We start from the raw sequence: 18913 nt of genomic DNA, 5'->3' as shown, positions 1-18913 counted from the left end.
TTGCAGATAATTTTATGGTCCAGAAGGTAGAAGAGGCAACAAGGGGATCAGCAACTCTTGATCTAATCTTAACAAATGTGGAAGACCTGATCAATACAGTTGAAGTGGTTGGATCCTTAGGGGCAAGTGACCATGTGCTCCTGCAGTTTGCAATACAAAGGAATGCTGAAACTAAGACAAGTCAAACACACATTCTGGACTTTAAGAGAGCTGACTTCCAAAAAATGAATTACTGAGCGGCATTCCATGGATGCCAATATTAAAAAACAAGGGAGTTAAGGATGGATGGGAGTTTTTCAAAAGTGAAATACTCAAGGCGCAAATGCAAACAGTGCCAACAAAGAAGAAAAATAAGACAAGTGCAAAGAAGCCAGAATGGATGTCCAAAGAACTTCTAACTGAGCTAAAGCTCAAAAGTGACATGCACAAGAAGTGGAAAAGGGGAGAAATCACCAAAGAAGAATTCAAACATATAGCCAACACCTGTAGGGAAAAGGTTCGCAAGGCTAAAGCGCAAAATGAGCTCAGGCTTGCCAGGGACATAAAAAACAACAAAAAAGGCTTTTTTGCTTACGTTGGTAGAAAAAGGAAGAAAAAGGAGGCGATAGGGCCACTGCAAGGAGAAGATGGGGTGATGGCGACAGGGGACAGGGAAAAGGCAGAACTACTTAATGCCTTCTTTGCCTCGGTCTTCTCACAAAAAGAAAGCCATCTTCAACCTCAGCAACATGGAATGGACGAAGGATTGGGGGAAATCCAACCCCAAATAGGGAAACAAGTTGTCCAGGAACACCTGACCACTCTAAACGAATTCAAGTCCCCAGGGCCAGATCACCTACATCCAAGAGTACTGAAGGAACTAGCGGAAGTTATTTCAGAACCACTGGCAATTATCTTCGAGAGTTCTTGGAGAACGGGAGAAGTCCCAGCAGATTGGAGGAGGGCGAATGTGGTCCCTATCTTCAAGAAGGGAAAAAAGAACGACCCAAACAATTACCGTCCGGTCAGCCTCACATCAATACCAGGCAAAATTCTGGAAAAGATCATTAAGGAAGTGGTCTGCGAACACTTAGAAACAAATGCGGTCATTGCTAATAGTCAACACGGATTTACCAAAAACAAGTCATGCCAGACTAATCTGATCTCTTTTTTCGATAGAGTTACGAGTTGGGTCGATACAGGGAATGCTGTGGATGTAGCGTACCTGGATTTCAGTAAGGCCTTCGACAAAGTCCCCCACGACCTTCTGGCAAACAAACTAGTAAAATGTGGGCTAGACAAAACTACGGTTAGGTGGATCTGTAATTGGCTAAGCGAACGAACCCAAAGGGTGCTCATCAATGCGTCGTCTTCATCATGGAAAGAAGTGACAAGTGGAGTGCCGCAGGGCTCTGTCCTGGGCCCGGTTCTGTTCAACATCTTTATTAACGACTTAGACGAAGGGTTAGAAGGCACGATCATCAAGTTTGCAGACGACACAAAACTGGGAGGGATAGCTAACACTCCAGAAGACAGGAGCAGAATTCAAAACGATCTTGACAGACTAGAGAGATGGGCCAAAACTAACAAAATGAAGTTCAACAGGGACAAATGCAAGATACTTCACTTCGGCAGAAAAAATGGAAATCAAAGATACAGAATGGGGGACGCCTGGCTTGACAGCACTGTGTGCGAAAAAGACCTTGGAGTCCTTGTGGACAACAAGTTAAACATGAGCCAACAATATGATGCGGCTGCTAAAAAAGCCAATGGGATTCTGGCCTGCATCAATAGGGGAATAGCGTCTAGATCCAGGGAAGTTATGCTCCCCCTCTATTCTGCCTTGGTCAGACCACACCTGGAATACTGTGTCCAATTCTAGGCACCACAGTTGAAGGGAGATGTTGACAAGCTGGAAGGCGTCCAGAGGAGGGCGACTAAAATGATTAAGGGTCTGGAGAACAAGCCCTATGAGGAGCGGCTTAAAGAGCTGGGCATGTTTAGCCTGCAGAAGAGAAGGCTGAGAGGAGACATGATAGCCATGTACAAATACGTGAAGGGAAGTCATAGGGAGGAGGGAGCAAGCTTGTTTTCTGCTGCCCTGCAGACTAGGACACGGAACAATGGCTTCAAACTACAGGAAAGGGGATTCCACCTGAACATTAGGAAGAACTTCCTCACTGTGAGAGCTGTTCGACAGTGGAACTCTCTCCCCGGGGCCGTGGTGGAGGCTCCTTCTTTGGAGGCTTTTAAGCAGAGGCTGGATGGCCATCTGTCGGGGGTGCTTTGAATGCGATTTCCTGCTTCTTAGCAGGGGGTTGGACTGGATGGCCCATGTGGTCTCTTCCAACTCTAGTATTCTATGATTCTATGATTCTATGATTCTAATTGCTTGTAGTCTAACATTGTCTTGTAGTGATAGACCCCATGTTTACTGTGGACCCCTGAAAGTTGTCTGAACCTCTGATGCAAGATGCTAGGAACTGCAAGGAATCAGTAGAAACATCAGTAGACAAAACATTTCCAGTGCCAATTAGGGTGATTAACTGAAACATTAATGCTGGCTCCCAGTGACAAAGAACTCTTGCCACACCTTGGACTCTACACAGATATATATTCTTTCCTTTCCTGAATTAGTTTATCCATACCTCACAACCTCTGAGGATGCCTGCCATAGATGTGGGCGAAACGTCAGGAGAGAATGCTTCTGGAACATGGCCACACAGCCCGAAAGACATACAACAACCCTGTGATTCTGGCCATGAAAGCCTTCGACAACAAATCAGTAGAAACTTTTACCATCTGCCAGTGCCCTTTAAAAAACAAACAAACCTCACTTTGGAAAAGTAGCCTGTTGGAACTAACCATTCTCAAAACTTTTCAGCCAGCATTGTTGGGAGATTCTGGGAAATTGATCATATGTTCTCCTGTCCATTTGATTTTAGGGTTGCCAGTTCTAAAACATAGACTAAACTGATTTCAGGGCCCAAACTCTGAAAATTAGTGATGTTTGAGAGGGGAAGGAAGGAAGAGAGAAATGGGCAAGGCAGATTGCCTGAGGAATCTGCAGTCCAGACATATGCTTTTCAGGGTACTGCTTTCATCTGAGGATTTCTTCCTTTTGCCCTGGTAGCTGAAGAATAGATGTCAGCCCCTGATAATTGGGTACTCTATTTAGAACTATTGTTGTTGTGTACCTTCATATTTTTCTTATGTCAACCCTAAGGCCAACATTTCACTTGGTTTTTGTGGCAATATTTGTTCAGAGGGGGGTTTCCATCACTGAATGGGGATTCAAACCCTGGTATCTAGAGTCATATGACTTCATCACTTGGGCTTTCTTACCTGTTATAGGATGCTTCAAGCACAGTTCCTGGACAGAGCCTGCTGGATCCCATCAGACGACACACAGTTACTTCTGGCAGGCCTGTGTCCATGACCTGTGCTGGAAGTGTCCTACGACAGAGTCCTGATAACACAAGAGGCTTCATGTTTTCATTTGATAGAATGGGGATAGTGTAAGGGGAAGCCATGCGGTGATGTTTTCCCCCTGTGACATTGGGAAAGGGGCGATGTGGGGTGATGGGTTCCCTTACTGCCCACTGGATTTGCCTTGCTACCCCACAGATGCCCCCACTTTCCCTCAGATTCAGGGTCTCAATGAGATGAGGTCCATAGACCAACATTCAAACCACTACATCATGCTGGCTACATTTGTTATTGTCAGTTCCTGTTGAATTTATTTAACAGCAGTATGTTGTTGACTTCACTAGCTACAGGTATTTCTTATGGGGAAATAAAAAAAAAAAGAAACTCCAAAAACCAACTGTCCACTTTTGCCTTTGGGGAAAGAGGGCTAGTCATATGTCCATCATCTACTGAGTTTTTTCTCAAGGATCCCTGATAGGGAAAAGAGAGGAAGGCAAAACAGGGAGGACTCTATTTGCATTTGTTTAACCTTTCATGTCCTGCTTTTTTGGACTATAACTCCCAGAGTACCTCAGCATAGCAGTCATGTTGAAAAGTTATCACTTCTGAACTATGCTGACTAAAATTCATAATTGTTAAGAGATCTTTGGGTGAGGAAATATCACTTTTTTGGACTACAGCTCCCAAATTCCTTCACAACCACTACCAGTGTTGGCTGGGGTACTCTGGGAGCTATAGTCCAAAAAAGCAGGACATGAAAAGTTAAACAAATGACATGGTCATGGGGAGTTCTTCGAGTAGAGTTTTTTTGTAGCTCTGCTTCCTTTTGAAGCAAGAGTATTAAAACTTATCTCCTACCCACACTGCAGACCTATAACAGTTTGACACCACTTTGTGTCATAGCTCCATCACGTGGCAAAACTGAAGAAGAACCAGCATATGCTGTCACATGTTAGCCCATCTGATGAGGCTGTAAAACATCCCAGGAACCCAACCAGGGAAAAGAGAAGAGGGTGAATGATGGGGAAACTCTGCTTACACAAGCTCCCTGTACAAAGCAGGCATCAGAGATCCTCCCCAGGTATCAGCATACTTTCAACATTTCACATGTGATCCTGGGACGTTTTACTGCCTCTTCAGTTTTGCCATGGAGCCTGCCAGCTCCCATTCCATGATGAAGATCTAGTTCCAGTGGGGCTCTGTGGCAAAACAAGCAGACCCAATGTACACTGCCACAACGGCAACACGGGACGCCTCCTGTGTTGCATAGAGATCAACGGGGGAAGCCGAGTGACGGGTGCTTTCCCCCATAGGATGAGGCAAAGAGATAGCTCAGTGATGCGGGGCATGGGGTCCATCGGTTCCCCATACTCCCCACAGGGCACTGCCAGATTTGCCATGATCTGTGGTAATTCCAGTAGCAAATGTGATGAGGTCCTTAGTTTGTTGTGTCACTAGAGCTTTAAGGCAAAGAGGAATAAAATTGCAGTTAAAGTAGTGCCAAACTGCATTAATTTTGCAATGCAGGTGCACCTTTAGTGCAAGCGGCCCTGGTCTTATTCCTTTTCACTAGTTCTGTGAACACGCTCTGAATCATTTATGGCAAGCCTTCTCATACCTAGGATTTCTTTTTCTCATATATAACGGAGAAAGAGCATTTTAATCAGGTTCAAGAATCCTGCCCTTTTTGGTCACCTTCTTTGGTGGCTTCCATTTCTGTTTCCTGCCTCTTGGCAAGAGATATTGTTTTAAAAACACATTTTACTTCATAAGGCAATAGTTACAATGCTTGTTCTTTAGATGGACCAACATGTGCCGCTACTAGTTGATCATAATCCTAATAACATTCACTGCATAGCAAAAGAGTGAATTGGATCCATTGTTCATTATTTTCAAAAACCAGAGTTTAAAGCTAACTTTGAGTCAGAGTAGTATAGTGGTTTGAGTTTTGGACTAGGACCCAGAAAGACCAAGATTTGAATCAGTCATGGAAACTGGGTGACTTTGAGCCTTTCAGCCTCAGAGGAAGGCAAGGATAACCTCATGATAGATTCGCCTTGCAGTTGTCATAAGCCATAAATTACCTAAAGGCACACATCAACAAATCTCATTTTAAACCAAAAGCAAAACTATAAGCATATTAGTTAGGTGTACAAACCTGTTTGCTGTCCAGAAAAAAAAGAATTAAAGCAACAAATGGAGTGTCATTTGCATTCTAAAATACTATTTCATTAATGTACTATATAGCACGGTGAGATAGTGCTGAAATATTAATGGAATTTTTATGTGAAAATTAATTAAACTTGATTTTCCACAAAGTTATTATGTGTTGCACTTTAGATGTCTCTCCTTTCTCTGAATATTAGTTGTAAAAGCTGAAGTGGCTTTCTCTCTCTCTCCAAGTCTGCTATTTGGTTAACTAATTACAAGAGTGAATTAGAAAGAAGCTTTTTATACATAACATCTCTTGTCAGTTCTTCTTAGTTCCTCCTACCATATTTTCATTTATGGATATTAGAAAATTCAAGGAAGTCTTTTTTAAAAGTAAAATAAAAAATGCCCCCAAGGGAAGTCTGGATTGGTGATTATTAAATAGGATAAAGAAGCTTCCTTCTTACTGAGTGATCCAAAATCATTATTCTGACAGCTTTTCAACTAAGCATATAAAATGAGTTTGTGGCCTCAAGTATTTGAAAAAAAGAAATGTCCTTTACAATCTGTAACTTGAAAGAAGAAGCTCAGACAGTTAGCTTGTTTTGCTCGAATATATCAGCAGTCATTTTATGGAGATGCAAAAGCAAGATTTTGAATTTTTATTAGTCCATTGCTTTTACGTACAATTCATACACAAGGAACTCTGCTTCTAATACACATAAAAACACTATGGGGAATTTTGAATTGTTTTGCTTTGTTTTGTGAACCTGTTGAATAGTATTAAAAGAACATCTCAAACTACTTAACTGTGTCCTCCCAAGAATGATTACTAGGGCTGTGCAGAAGGTCGTATCAGCATTGTATGTCAAATCTATTTCGTAAGATGTACATAATGAAATAGTAATGAAAATTTTGTTATATTGTAATAGTTACAATATTGGGCCTCTCATGATATTTTAGAAACACCCTACAAACAATTTGCTGTCCCCCCTAATTTAGTAACAAGTATTGAAACATTTTTTTTTCGTTGATCACACCCCCCTAATGATTACTATAGAGTAATATTGGAAGCTTATGATGTTCTTTAAAACACACGACTTAAGTCTCATGGAGTTCAACAGTGGCAGGCATGTAGCCGGGGGGGGGGGGGCTTGAGGGGCTTCAGCCTCCCCCTGAAATTCTCAGGGTGGTCCGCAAGAAGACCTTATGCATGGGGGTATTGGGATAACGATTCAAAAGGTTTGCTTGGGTAGATCCTCTCTCACTCAGATTCACCCCCCCCCCCCCCCAAATTCTGGCTACGGGCCTAAACAGTGGAGTTTGTAGACAAGTTAAGTGTACACGTGTAGAATAACACACTCTAGTAATACTTACTAGAAAGTGAGTCCTAATGAAATCCAGGTGACTGGATGGATGCTACCAACTCTGGCCTTCTCTGTACTAGTTCAACATAAAATGCAAACATCTGAGGTTGTATAAGCAGAGAGCAGGCATTCTCATGGAACTGTTTTTGATGCTGTGGATCAGGGTTTTCAGAGTTTATTTTTGATATTTAGCTAACTCAGGTATTTTCGAAGTAGACTCTGAAGGAGAAATGATAGAACAAGCACTATTTCTCACTCATTTTATCATTCATAATGAACACATCACGAAACAGGACTGACTGAATATGTTTTAGAATGGTATTGTGCAAGATACAAGGATGGGCCCTACTACCAAAACCAAAATAGGGTTGGTGGCTGCTGCTGCTGTTTTTGTTGGTTGTTGTTGTTGTTGTTGTTGTTGTTGTTGTGTGTCTTATAGTAATTTCTGATTTATAGTAACCCTAACCTGACCTATCACAGGTTTTTCACAGGAAGACTTGTTCAGAAGGGGTTCTGCCTTCGTCATACTCTGATGCTAACAGAGTGTGATTTGCCCAAGATCAACCAGTAGGGTTTCTGTGACTGAACAGAGATTTGAACTCTAGCCTCCAGAGCTGTAGTCTAATGCTAAAAATACTACATCATGCTGGCTCTCAAACCAGGGTTGCCAGAAAGAAAACTAGAGAGGGTTCCTCCAGCTTTAATGGTTGTGTAGAGGAGAGAATTTAAGCAGGTGTAGCTCGTTATTTGGTAACACAACTCTTCTACCCAGCTGTGTCCTGTTTTTGGTCTGGCAGACTTAACAATAGGGCTATGACAACATCACTGTCTGTTCACTGCCTTCTTCATCTAGACCAGTGGTTCTCAATCTGGGGTCCCCAGATGTTTTTGGCCTACAACTCCCAGAAATCCCAGCCAGTTTACCAGCTGTTAGGATTACTGGGAGTTGAAGGCCAAAACATCTGGGGGCCCACAGGTTGAGAAGCACTGGTCTAGACTCTAGACCCAACCAATAGTGTTGCCTAGAAAGAAAGGGCGAAGTGCGTCAAAACTAGAGTTACGGTACTGTTTTCAGCTACAGCTCACAAAACTGCATTATTCTAAAAGTTGTAGTTCCAAAAAGTAATTTCCCCAACCTTAAGTGGAAAATCTCCTGCTTGTGCATTGAAAAAAGGCAAGTAAACCGATGATAATAGTAAGTATCAAAACAAAGAGGAGCAAAGTAATGGGGCTCAATCATGAACAGTGGATTCTCTGTTAGAATGTGGACCTTGATATCTTCTCAATTATACTAACCTCTAATGATACCCCTGATGTGGGGATCAACCATCAGATAAAGTTCCACAGACAGAGCTTTTGTACTACCTCATGCCATCATCAGGTGATACTGGAGTTTTGTATGGTTTCTGGGCTGTATGGCCATGTTCTAGCAGCATTTTCTCCTAATGTTTCACTTGCATCTGTGGCTGGCATCTTCAGAGGATCCGTTGGTGAAGCAAGTGGAGTATCAACCTGGGGATGATACCTTTCAAAAGAGAGTGTTCACTTGTTCTGCTGAGAAAGAGAAGGCCATTGAGTAATTTTCTATGTCTGCCACCTTTTACTCTGAAAGCTTTGTGTTTTTCTTTCAAGTCCCCAGGATCAAAGAAGATCAAGGGAATGATGGCTAAAGAAGAGTTCATGGATAAAATGTCCACCAATATTAGGCAAGGCACAAAGGAAGAATATGGTGAACTATTTAGTAAGATAGATTTGAATCGAGATGGAGCCATTGATTGGGAGAAACTGACCTCCTTTTTGCTGCTTGAACTGTATGAGAGAGATGAGCGAACCAAGCTATCTGTCATCCCCCAGTGGAAAGACCTCCAGCTTCTCCCACTGATCCATAAAGATGTGATTCAAAATGTGCTGTTTTTGAAAAGCCATGGCAGCTATTTGACTGTGAGCAGGAGTGGATTGCTTGGTCTCTGGGGAGAGAGTTTAAAATTACAGAGAACACTTCAGATCACTACAGAAGTTGTCAAACTGAAAGACCTCTGGGTGACCTCTCTGGTAGCACTACCAAATGTTAACAAGGTACGTAAATGTGCTGGTGGAAGTGGAATCATGCTTCCCAAATGAAGCCAGGGTAGATAGATTTCCACAGCTTGACAGTAATCCTATCACATCTCTAACACAATTGTGCATATCACTCACAGAGTGAATCTTTCAAAGCATGTGGAGATACCATGGCAGCAGCTTTGAGAGATCCACCAGCGCTACTCTTTTATCCAAGCCTTTGAGAACAGCTTCCTGCCTCTTTTTCAATTTGAACAGACAATTGATCTCAACAACTACCTCTTTGATAATGCCTTCCTTTAAAGGTGTATCTTTCAGAGTGAAGCATTTTGGCTTTCCATGTTCCACAAAGAGCAAACCTACCTTATTCTGATGGGTGGGTTTTGGACAGCGGTTTGTAGGCAGAGTTAGGATGAAAACACAGTTCGGAACGTAACTTCTAGCTTTAGCTGATATGCTAGCTGTAGCCCTTCTTAGATTTGGAGAAACTAAAGATGGTAGTGCATGTGCTGGTAACCTCAAGGTTGCACTTCTTCAATGCACTCTACATTGGACTACCTCTGAACCAAGTTTGGAAACTCCAGTTAGTTTGAAACATAGCAACCAGATTGGTTACAGGAACACGTAGGAGTGAGCATATTACATACATACTAAAGTCACTCAACTGGTTATAAATTAGTTTCTAAGAAAAGTGTTGGTTTTGATCTTTAAAGCCCTACATGGTTTGGGTTACGGTTACCTCCAAGATCACCTTCACCCATATAATCTGCCCCATACACTTAAGTCCTTTAGGGAATGTTTACTTCAACCAACCTGAAACTGACTGGCAATGGTAGCCTAGAGGACTTCTTCATCCACTTTCCCTAGACTGTGGAATGACCTACCAGAAAATATCTGACAGCTTAATGAGCTTTCAGAATTTAATTAAAGACCAATCCCTTCTGGGAGGCCTATCCAGTCAATTTTAAACTATGAGTTTTAAATTTAAATTCTGTTAATACTGTATTTTGATTTATTTATTTATTTACTCTTTTTCTACCCTGCATTTCTCTAACCCTAAGGGGGCTCAAAGCGGCTTACATAGAGGCAATTATTCAATGTCTTAAAACTTATAATACAAACATTAAAATGAAATTAGATTAAAATCAGACATATTAAACATTTAAAACATAACATTACATAAGAAATCATGCCATCCATAATATGTATTTTACTATATTCATGTCATGGTATTGTGTTTTATCTGAGTGTTTTAACTATGTTGCACCCCATTTCAAGCTATGAAGAGAGGCTGGTAACAAATACTTTTTTTTATTAGTACAACTAGTATTGACATTAATATACATGCATTGACATGTAATCAAAACTTACTTTGTTAATGTTTTCTCATTATCATATTATAATATTATAATGAGATATATAATATTAGTTACTGTATATTACTTGTTGATAGTATGCTAATGATATATTATATTGATTTTTTTAAATTATAAAATTACTTATAATAAGGCACAACAAAAGTAAATAGTATGCAGTGTTAACTATTTCTTAAACCGTTGTCATTTTTATTAGTTGATTGCAATCATAGGCGGGAATTTTCTATCACAGGGGTTCTCAAACTTTTCCAGCCACAGAGTTCTTTTGAAGCAAAAATTTCTCATAGAGGACTTGAGGGCAAAAGGTGTTTGACAGCAAGGGGAGAGGAGCAGGGAAGAGGAGGAAGAACGAGGAAGGACGCTGCTATGTGCGAAATAAAGAACGCGCGCGAGAGAAGGAAAGAAAGTGGTGTTAAGTCCGGCTAGTGGCCAAGGAGGGGCAATCAGTCTTGCATTTGCAAGTTAAAAAACTACTGGGTTCCACTATTCAACCGTTTCCACTTCTTCACACCACCTTTGTCCCTAAATTGCCAAATAACCAGGGGATACCTGTATTCCTTATAAACTAGCCACCTACAGTTACACTTCTGCAAAAGCCTTAGAGCAGTGGTTCTCAAAGTGTGCTCTGTGGAGCTCTTGAGGCTTTGTGAAGCATACTGAGGGGCTCTGCACTGCATTCCTTCTTGTCCTCCCTCTTATTCCCTTCAAGCTTTCCCTCCTCTTTCCTGCTCCTCCACCTCCCCTCTCTATGTTACCCCAAAACGCCATTTTTCCTCCCCTCCCATGCCTTCAGAAGCCTTTTTTCCTCACCTCCCTTGCTGTGCAGATCCTTTCCCACTCATCTTGTTGCTGCTAAAATCCTATTTCTCTCTCACCACTCAGAGGGTACTTTGATTGTGCTTTTCCTTCATGGTAGAAGGGAGTTGAACTGGATGGCCCTTGGGGTCTTCCACTGAAATACTGTTAAGTTTATGTTGGTCAAAATGGTTGCTTATATATTATATATAATAAATAATAAAATATATAATGAAATACAGTAGAGTCTCACATAAACGGGCCAGCAGAATGTTGGATAAGTGAAAATGTTGGACAATAAGGAGGGATTAAGGAAAAGCCTATTAAACATCAAATTACATTATGATTTTACAAATTAAGCACCAAAACATCATGTTTTACAACAAATCGACAGAGAAAGCAGTTCAATACACGGTAACATTATGTAGTAATTACTGTATTTACGAATTTAGCACCAAAACATCGCAGTATATTGAGAACATTGACTACAAAAACATTTACTACTAAAAGGCAGACTGCATTGGATAATCCAGAACATTGGATAAGCAAGACTCTACTGTATATGAAAAATTTGTGGAGCTCCACAAGAAACTTTTTTTTTTCCAAAAAGGGCTCTGCAGTTCAAAAAGTTTGAGGACCCCTGCCCCTTACTGCTATTACTGTTAAAGATTTAATGCATTTAATGGCAAGAAATTTATTTTAATTATGTGTTTTCAAGATCTGAGTGAAAGCAGAAGCATCTTACTATAGGCAATGAAGTGTCTTTTAATAATAATAATAATAATAATAATAATAATAATAATAATAATAATAATAACAGGAAAAACTCAGCTGCTATCAGGACCTCAAGATTGAACTTCAAAGACTCTGGCAGAAACCAGTGCAGGTGGTCCCGGTGGTGATCGGCACATTGGGTGCCGTGCCAAAAGATCTCAGCTGGCATTTGGAAACAATAGACATTGACAAAATTACAATTGCCAACTGCAACTGCGCGCATCATCCGAAAATACATCACACAGTCCTAGACACTTGGGAAGTGTTCGACTTGTGATTTTGTGAAACGAAATCCAGAATATCTATCTTGTTTGCTGTGTCATACAATAAAGTAATAATAAACTTTATTTGTATACCACTATATCTCCCTGAAGGTACTCAGAGCAGTTTCCAACATAGGTAAAGTATTCAATTACGCAAAACCATACAACACAACCGTAATAAAACATAACATAATTACTATTAAAACAAATTTTCAGTACTACTCTATTGGGTGAAATTCAGCTACCAATGGTCAGGATTCTAGGGTGGGCCTAGACAAGTATGAGAGTCTGGGCCAGGGCTAGTGCAACGAAGTAACATAGAGATGGGGAGTGGGTAAAGTGCAAGCTGATGGCCAGGATAGGGCCTGGTTTACTTAATCTCAAGGCCTACTGAGCAGCTATAAAAGTGCAACGAGGTATCATGTGCCGGGGAAGTGGGTAAAGTGCAAGTAGGGCCCTAACTGGTGGCCAGGGTGAGGTCTGGGCTAATCATTTTCAAAGACCTGCTGGAACCACAATGTTTTCAGGTCCCTGCTGAAGGAGGATAGTGATGAGGCTTGTCTTATCTCTTTGGGGGAGGGTATTTCAAAGGTGAGGGACCACCACCAAGGAACATAAGCTACCTTACACTGAATCAAACCATAGATCCATCCAGTCCAATATTGTCAACTGTAATTGGCTGAGGCTCTCCAGAGTTTCTGACAGAATTCTTTCCCTTCCTCACCTCAAGAGGCTGGGAACTGAATCAAGGAATTTCTGCATGAAAAAAAAATTCTACCAGAAAACTGTGGAGACTCTTTCCTTAAGCCTCTGATACCAGTGATTCAGAAACCATGCACTAGAAAATACTATCAGGCCGGGGGAAAAGATGAATAATGTACCCAGCCCACTACTTTATGTTTATCAGATCATGGACACCTATGAATTCTGACAGTTTGAGAACACCTTGTTCACTTTCTTTCTTATATGACATCAGCTAGCTCCTTTGTTAACCACCTAGCAGCCTTCTTCTCAGGTTAATGGCCACTGAATGCAATCTTACATTAATGGGAGAGCTGATGAAATTGCAGTGTTAATCTTTGACCAGTGCTTTAAAATATACCTATTATTCTATTTTATTGCACCAAAGATCTCTATTTTATTTCGTTTTGCATTGGAAGCACAGTGTAATTCTTGCCTGCTTCTGTCTACAGATTGAGATCCAGGGAAAGTTATAAACTGTAAGACCAATAAAGACATAAAATCTGTTTCAAAATACAATGAAATGTAGCACTTTAAAAAGCACATTACCTGCACTTGTCAAAATACAAGTCCTCCATTATAAAGAGCTTACAGTGATTTACATTTCTTTAGGGAAAGAGTTCGGGAGGGAAATGTAACAAGGAGTGAACAACAGTGAAGACATGCTTAGATTACGGTTCTGTTAATAGGAAAGATAAAGGAATAAGATGAGGCAAGTAAATAAAACTACCACTTAGATTTTTTACACTGAATAAAAAAATTAGAATTCTCAAAAAGTTACTATAATTTTAAGTTTTAAGAAACACATAAACAGAATGCACCACCAAAGAACACGTCTTTATCTCTCTCCTGCAAACACCACAAAAACAAAGACACAGAGATACTGAGGAGAGTAAACCAGCTTTGCAGAAAACTGCATGATTTTTCTTTCTTCTTCTGATTGACTGACAGGGAAAAAAAGCATGCCGCTGCCCTTCTCTTCCCTCAAGAGGCTTGTGTTTCAATTTGTAAATGCTTCAGAGGGGTCCTTTCAAATTTGTAATTCGCGAATCATCTGACTCTCTGATGCTCCAAAGCTTTGCACATCCCTACTGCTGACTCTGCTGTCCAGGGCTCATGGATGTTGCAATATCAGCTGGAGATGCACAACTGCCCACTCTTGGGAGACATGAAGTGAAGGCTTAGAGCAATGGAATACATTAATATAACAGCCTATATCTCAGATAGTAGGCTTGCTTGCCCAAAATGTGTTATTGTTATTGTTATTGTTGCTGTTGTCATTATTAAACATATACATCCCACTTTTTCTCTCCACAAGGAGACTCGAAGCGGCTCAAAACTAATGAGAATCAGATATGGATAAATAAAGTTTCTGTCATTCGGTTAAAAAAAAACCCCAGCATTATAGCCTAAAATAGTGGTCCTTAACTTTTGGTCCCCCAGGTGTTTTGGACTTCAGATCCCACAATTCCTAATAGCTAGCAAATTGGTTGGGATTTCTGGGAGCTGGAGTCCAAAACACTTGGTGGACCAAAGATTGAGAATCACTGGCCTAATTCATTTGGAAGGCAACTGACTGAATGAGGCTCACAGTAATCATTTGATGTCACAACATGGAGGCTCAATGGCAAGATGTGATAAAACATAGACCTCTTAAGAAATTAATTGACATTTTGGTCACTCTATATACAACATTATTTTCCCTCCTACTAAACATTCCTTCCCTTTTGCCACTTCCCTACATAGGTAGCAGTTGCATTCACAAGCAAGGAGATTTATTTTGCTGAGCTGAATTCCAAACAAGGATTCTCACGTCACTATAAGCTTCAAGGACTCAAAGGAACTGTGATATGTATGGACTACTGGTACAACCACCATGATGGAAATGATGCCATTCTGACCATGGGGGATGTCTGTGGACAGGCGAGTAAAGTCAAATTTTGAGGCAGCCCTCACCAAATATTGGAAGGGCTATCATAGATATTTTAATAGTGTCAGAAGAGACTTGAGAACATACTGCATGTCACTTCTGGTGTGAGAGAATTGGCTGTCTACAGTGAAGTTGCCCAGGGGATGCCTGGATGTGTTTGCTAGGAGGCTTCTCTCATGTCCCCACAAGCTAGAGCTGACAGGAGGGAGCTCATCCCATCTCGCCGATTTGAACTAGCAACTTTCAGGTCAGCAACCCAACCTTCAGTTCAGCCAGCACAAGGATTTAGCCCATTGTACCACTGTAGCTCCTACAGTCATAAATGAAAGGCCAAACCTGTTTTCTGTTACTCTGGAGTGTAGGACTTAAACCAATAGGCTCAAATTACAATTAAAAAACATTTTGAGTAAATGTGGAGAACTTTCTGATGGTGCAAGTTGTTCAACAGTGGAACAGATTACTTTAGGTCATCTTCCCCTTTAATGCTTTTAAACAGAGATGTGCATTGATTGCAACATTTGGTTTGAATCCAGATTTGGTGATTCAATTCAGACCTATTCGGAAGTTAGCCAATTCAGGCATCCAAGTCATTGTTCCTCCCAATGGCTATGATTAGCAATCAACAGCAAAAAAAACCTTTGTTTTCTGTCCAGATTTGAGTTATCTTGTCTATGCCAAAAGTAGCCAGTATTTGTTTTAAATCTAAAGCTCCATCCTGAATGTTTAAGAACCCCCGCTCTAGTTTTTAGTGAGTCATGTGTTAAAATACTGTGGCAGTGAATTTCTTTCATTGGCAGTAGATTTGTCTAGCTGACATTTGAAATGCTTTCCCAGTTCTTTGATTCTATGTATTTTCCAGGCATTCCCCTTCTGTTTTGCTGCAAGTCAGTTCATCTCAATTGTTTCTCATTCCTCATATTCATACTAATAGAATTGCTGCTAATCTGTCCAGGGCTTTGTTCCCTTCATTTGCCTTTAGATTGGGTCACCCTCCCCCTTTCTTGAGTCATGCTATATGTGTTTCCAAGCTGTACATATTTTAAGTTATTTCCTTTGTCCTCTTCTAAGCAAATCCCTGCAGTCTCATTAAGAAAAAATAGCCCCAGCTGTGGCCATGAAATTTAAATTCCTGCAAGTCATGAATTTATAACAAAGCAGAGGCTTTGTGTGATATCCAGGTTATCTCCTTCAGTAATGGATTGCTTTGAAATGTTGAGAATAGTTTAACTTTTTTTAAAAAGAAAGCATATTTCTATCCCTCCTAGGTTCAAGCAATTGCCTTCAACACAGCCCAGATTTCATTGTTTGAGCGACCTTCCAGTTCCTCTGAAGATGAAAATGTGATGATGACTATTAATTGGAAGGAACTTGCATCTGGATATCACAAATGTTGCTGTACATTAAGGCACAACTTCCATGACAAAGAATGGGTCAGACAAGGTTGGTACTAAAGAACAAATACAAGAAGGTCTCTTTCAGGTTTTGCATAAATGTTGGTTTTAGGAGAAAAAACAATATGGTGAACCCAACTCCTCCAGCTCCAAGTCCTAAGTATATTTACTTGGGAATAAAATCCATCTAGTCAATATTAATATTAGACTGAGAGTAACTACTTCAGGCAGAACATTTTGTGGGACAGAAATAGTATTCCTTGGTTATTCCTCTCGAACCCCAAGCAGTAGGAGAGCAAAGGTGTTATTTGTATTGTATTTATTTATATGCCACTTTTTCCTCTCTTAAAATAGACACAAAGCAGTTTTTGTGGTAAATTTTGAAATGTGAGTCCTCATCATGACAGTCCCTTTAGCACCATTCCCAAGAAGAGTCCTGCAAATGCAAATCACTGCAAATCTTTATAAAAGAATTCTAGAAGTTTTTAGCAAGTCATTGGAAAAGCAACCTTGTTCACACAAGATCAAGTCTCTCTTCAAAATACTTGAGATTTTAGCAAGGGTGGGTCATGCACAATAGAGTCCTTTAAGGTTTTTAAACAGAGGCTGGATGACCATCTGTGGGGATTGCTGTCATTTTGCGTATTCCTGCATGGAAGGAGGTTGAACTGGATGGCCCTTGTGGCTCTTTTCCAACTATGTTTTTATGATTCTGTAACTATAACTTTTCATTGGCTTGGAAAATCCACTTCCTTGCCAGATATATTGTGAATTGCAAGAGAAATGAGAAGGAGCAAAGGAAAGGAGATGATGCCTCCTTATCAAAATGCACAGGAGCTTTGACCCTGTAAGACCTAATTCAACTATACCACTGCTGGAATCCCTAAATGAGCTTGCTATCTGAGGTGTGATAGAAAACAGAAGGCTGCCAGCAGTAATACTATATCCCAGTACTGTCAGCTCTGACTGGCAATTACTCTCCAAGATTCTTTCCTTGTTCTACCTTGATGTACCTGGTAAGACATGCTAGTCTCCTATCCAGTCACTGACCATGGCTCCAAAAATGAGGTAAGATCGGATGTATTCAGGGTTAATGTTGGATTAGAGTTCAGCCTCCAATCTGCTCAGCATCCACCTTCAGCGTAGAAGCAAGGAGGTTAGATGAAATGTTTCCTATTATGTCTCCCTTCAACCAGTGTGATGTAGTGGTCTGATTTTTTTTCGTGTTAGGAGCGACTTGTGAAACTGCAAGTCGCTTCTGGTGTGAGAGAATTGGCTGTCTGGAAGGACATTGCCTAGGGGATGCCCAGATGTTTTGATGTTTTTACCATCCTTGTGGGAGGCTTCTCTCATGTCCCCACATGGAGCTGGCGCTGATAGAGGGAGCTCATCCGCGCTCTCCCCAGGTTGGATTCGAAAAGGCAACCTTCAGTTCAGCAACCCAACCTTCAAATCGTCAGTCCTGTGAGCACAAGGGTTTAACCCACTGTGCCACCAAGGGCTCCAGTGGTTTGATTATTGGCCAAATGACAACCCACGTAATCACACATGAAGTAATTTTACTCTGATGCCTGCAATTGTTGGAACCCAAAGACTAAATATGAATCTAGACATGATAAAACATTTGTCATTTTATGAGAAAAAGGCCAACATACACAATCATATACAACACTTCAGATACATTTTGGGGGAAAAAAATAAGAGGGTTCTCATTTCTGAAGCCAAGCCTTTGGGATTATCAGTCAGTCAATCAATCAATCAATCAGATGGTGAAATTCAGAACCAATGGAAATCAATGTAAAAAGGATTATCTATATTGGATGAAGTGAGCAGCAGTCTGTAAAGATTTATGCCAAATAAAATATATATTTGCCACAACCAAACATTATTTGACCTGTAATTTATTAGTTCTGAGCAGAATAAACCCATGAGATATATTTTTTATTGACTCACCATTAAGCAACCAATTCAGTGGATCTACATTAATTGGGAATAACCAATCGGTCCTTCCTTCCTTCCTTCCTTCCTTCCTTCCTTCCTTCCTTCCTTCCTTCCTTCCTTCCTTCCTTCCTTCCTTCCTTCCCAATAGACTTACACATTCAGACCCCTTTAAATCATAAAATAGTGTTGTTATTTCTCTCTTTAGTCTAAGGCATATAATCTTTGTATTTTGATCTTACACATATTGTCAAGTGCTTTATTTTAAAAAGATTACTCAGGTAGAAACTGATGAACAATTATGCCTCTTGAAAGGCCATTAAATAAGTGAGAGAAACTAATGTGGGGGTGTCAGAGATGTACAGAAGATAGGTGTACTGAAAGGAAATAAAGATTCAAAAAGTACCTTGTGGGTAGATTCTACAAATCCAACCATTATGAAGATGAAAGAAAGATTCTAAAGGAGTGAGGATTATGGAGATGAAAGAAACTAAAGAGGGCTTGTTTTTAAATGAAGCAATTTCTTAAAAACAGAACTTTTTAATATCCTTACAGTTTAATGGCAAAGAAGAAGATTATTGAAGTGGTTAAGTTGCCAGCCATTTTTTTAGCAGACTCTTGTTCTAAAACCTTTAATAGCAGTTTGTGTGTATCAGGAATTTATAATGCCCTACATCCATCCTATGAAAGACATCATTCATGTATGTCTTAATTATACAAG

At 40.4% G+C, this 18913-nt stretch overlaps 1 protein-coding gene and 1 long non-coding RNA gene across 8 annotated transcripts in view; one reads left to right on the top strand and one right to left on the bottom strand.

Annotated features, from left to right (window-relative positions):
- Window positions 1–18913, bottom strand: part of LOC134297886 (uncharacterized) — a 414859-nt gene that overhangs the window by 221991 nt on the left and 173955 nt on the right. The window lies entirely within an intron of this gene.
- wdr49 (WD repeat domain 49) overlaps window positions 1–18913 on the top strand; it is a 191847-nt gene that overhangs the window by 28419 nt on the left and 144515 nt on the right. For all 7 annotated transcript variants that reach the window (XR_010004836.1, XR_010004835.1, XM_062976739.1 and 4 more), the window contains exons 3-5: window positions 8559–9002; window positions 14680–14856; window positions 16129–16303. Coding sequence is in view for 5 of the 7 variants with exons in the window: in XM_062976739.1 (XP_062832809.1) it covers window positions 8559–9002; window positions 14680–14856; window positions 16129–16303 (796 nt within the window). In the remaining 2 variants the exon portion in view is untranslated. The remainder of the gene's footprint in view (window positions 1–8558; window positions 9003–14679; window positions 14857–16128; window positions 16304–18913) is intronic.

The sequence above is a fragment of the Anolis carolinensis genome, chromosome 3 (genome assembly GCF_035594765.1).
Source record: "Anolis carolinensis isolate JA03-04 chromosome 3, rAnoCar3.1.pri, whole genome shotgun sequence".
NCBI lineage: Eukaryota > Metazoa > Chordata > Lepidosauria > Squamata > Dactyloidae > Anolis > Anolis carolinensis.
The sequence above is the reverse complement of the archived record's forward strand: the minus strand, read 5'-3'. Positions and strand labels throughout refer to the sequence as shown.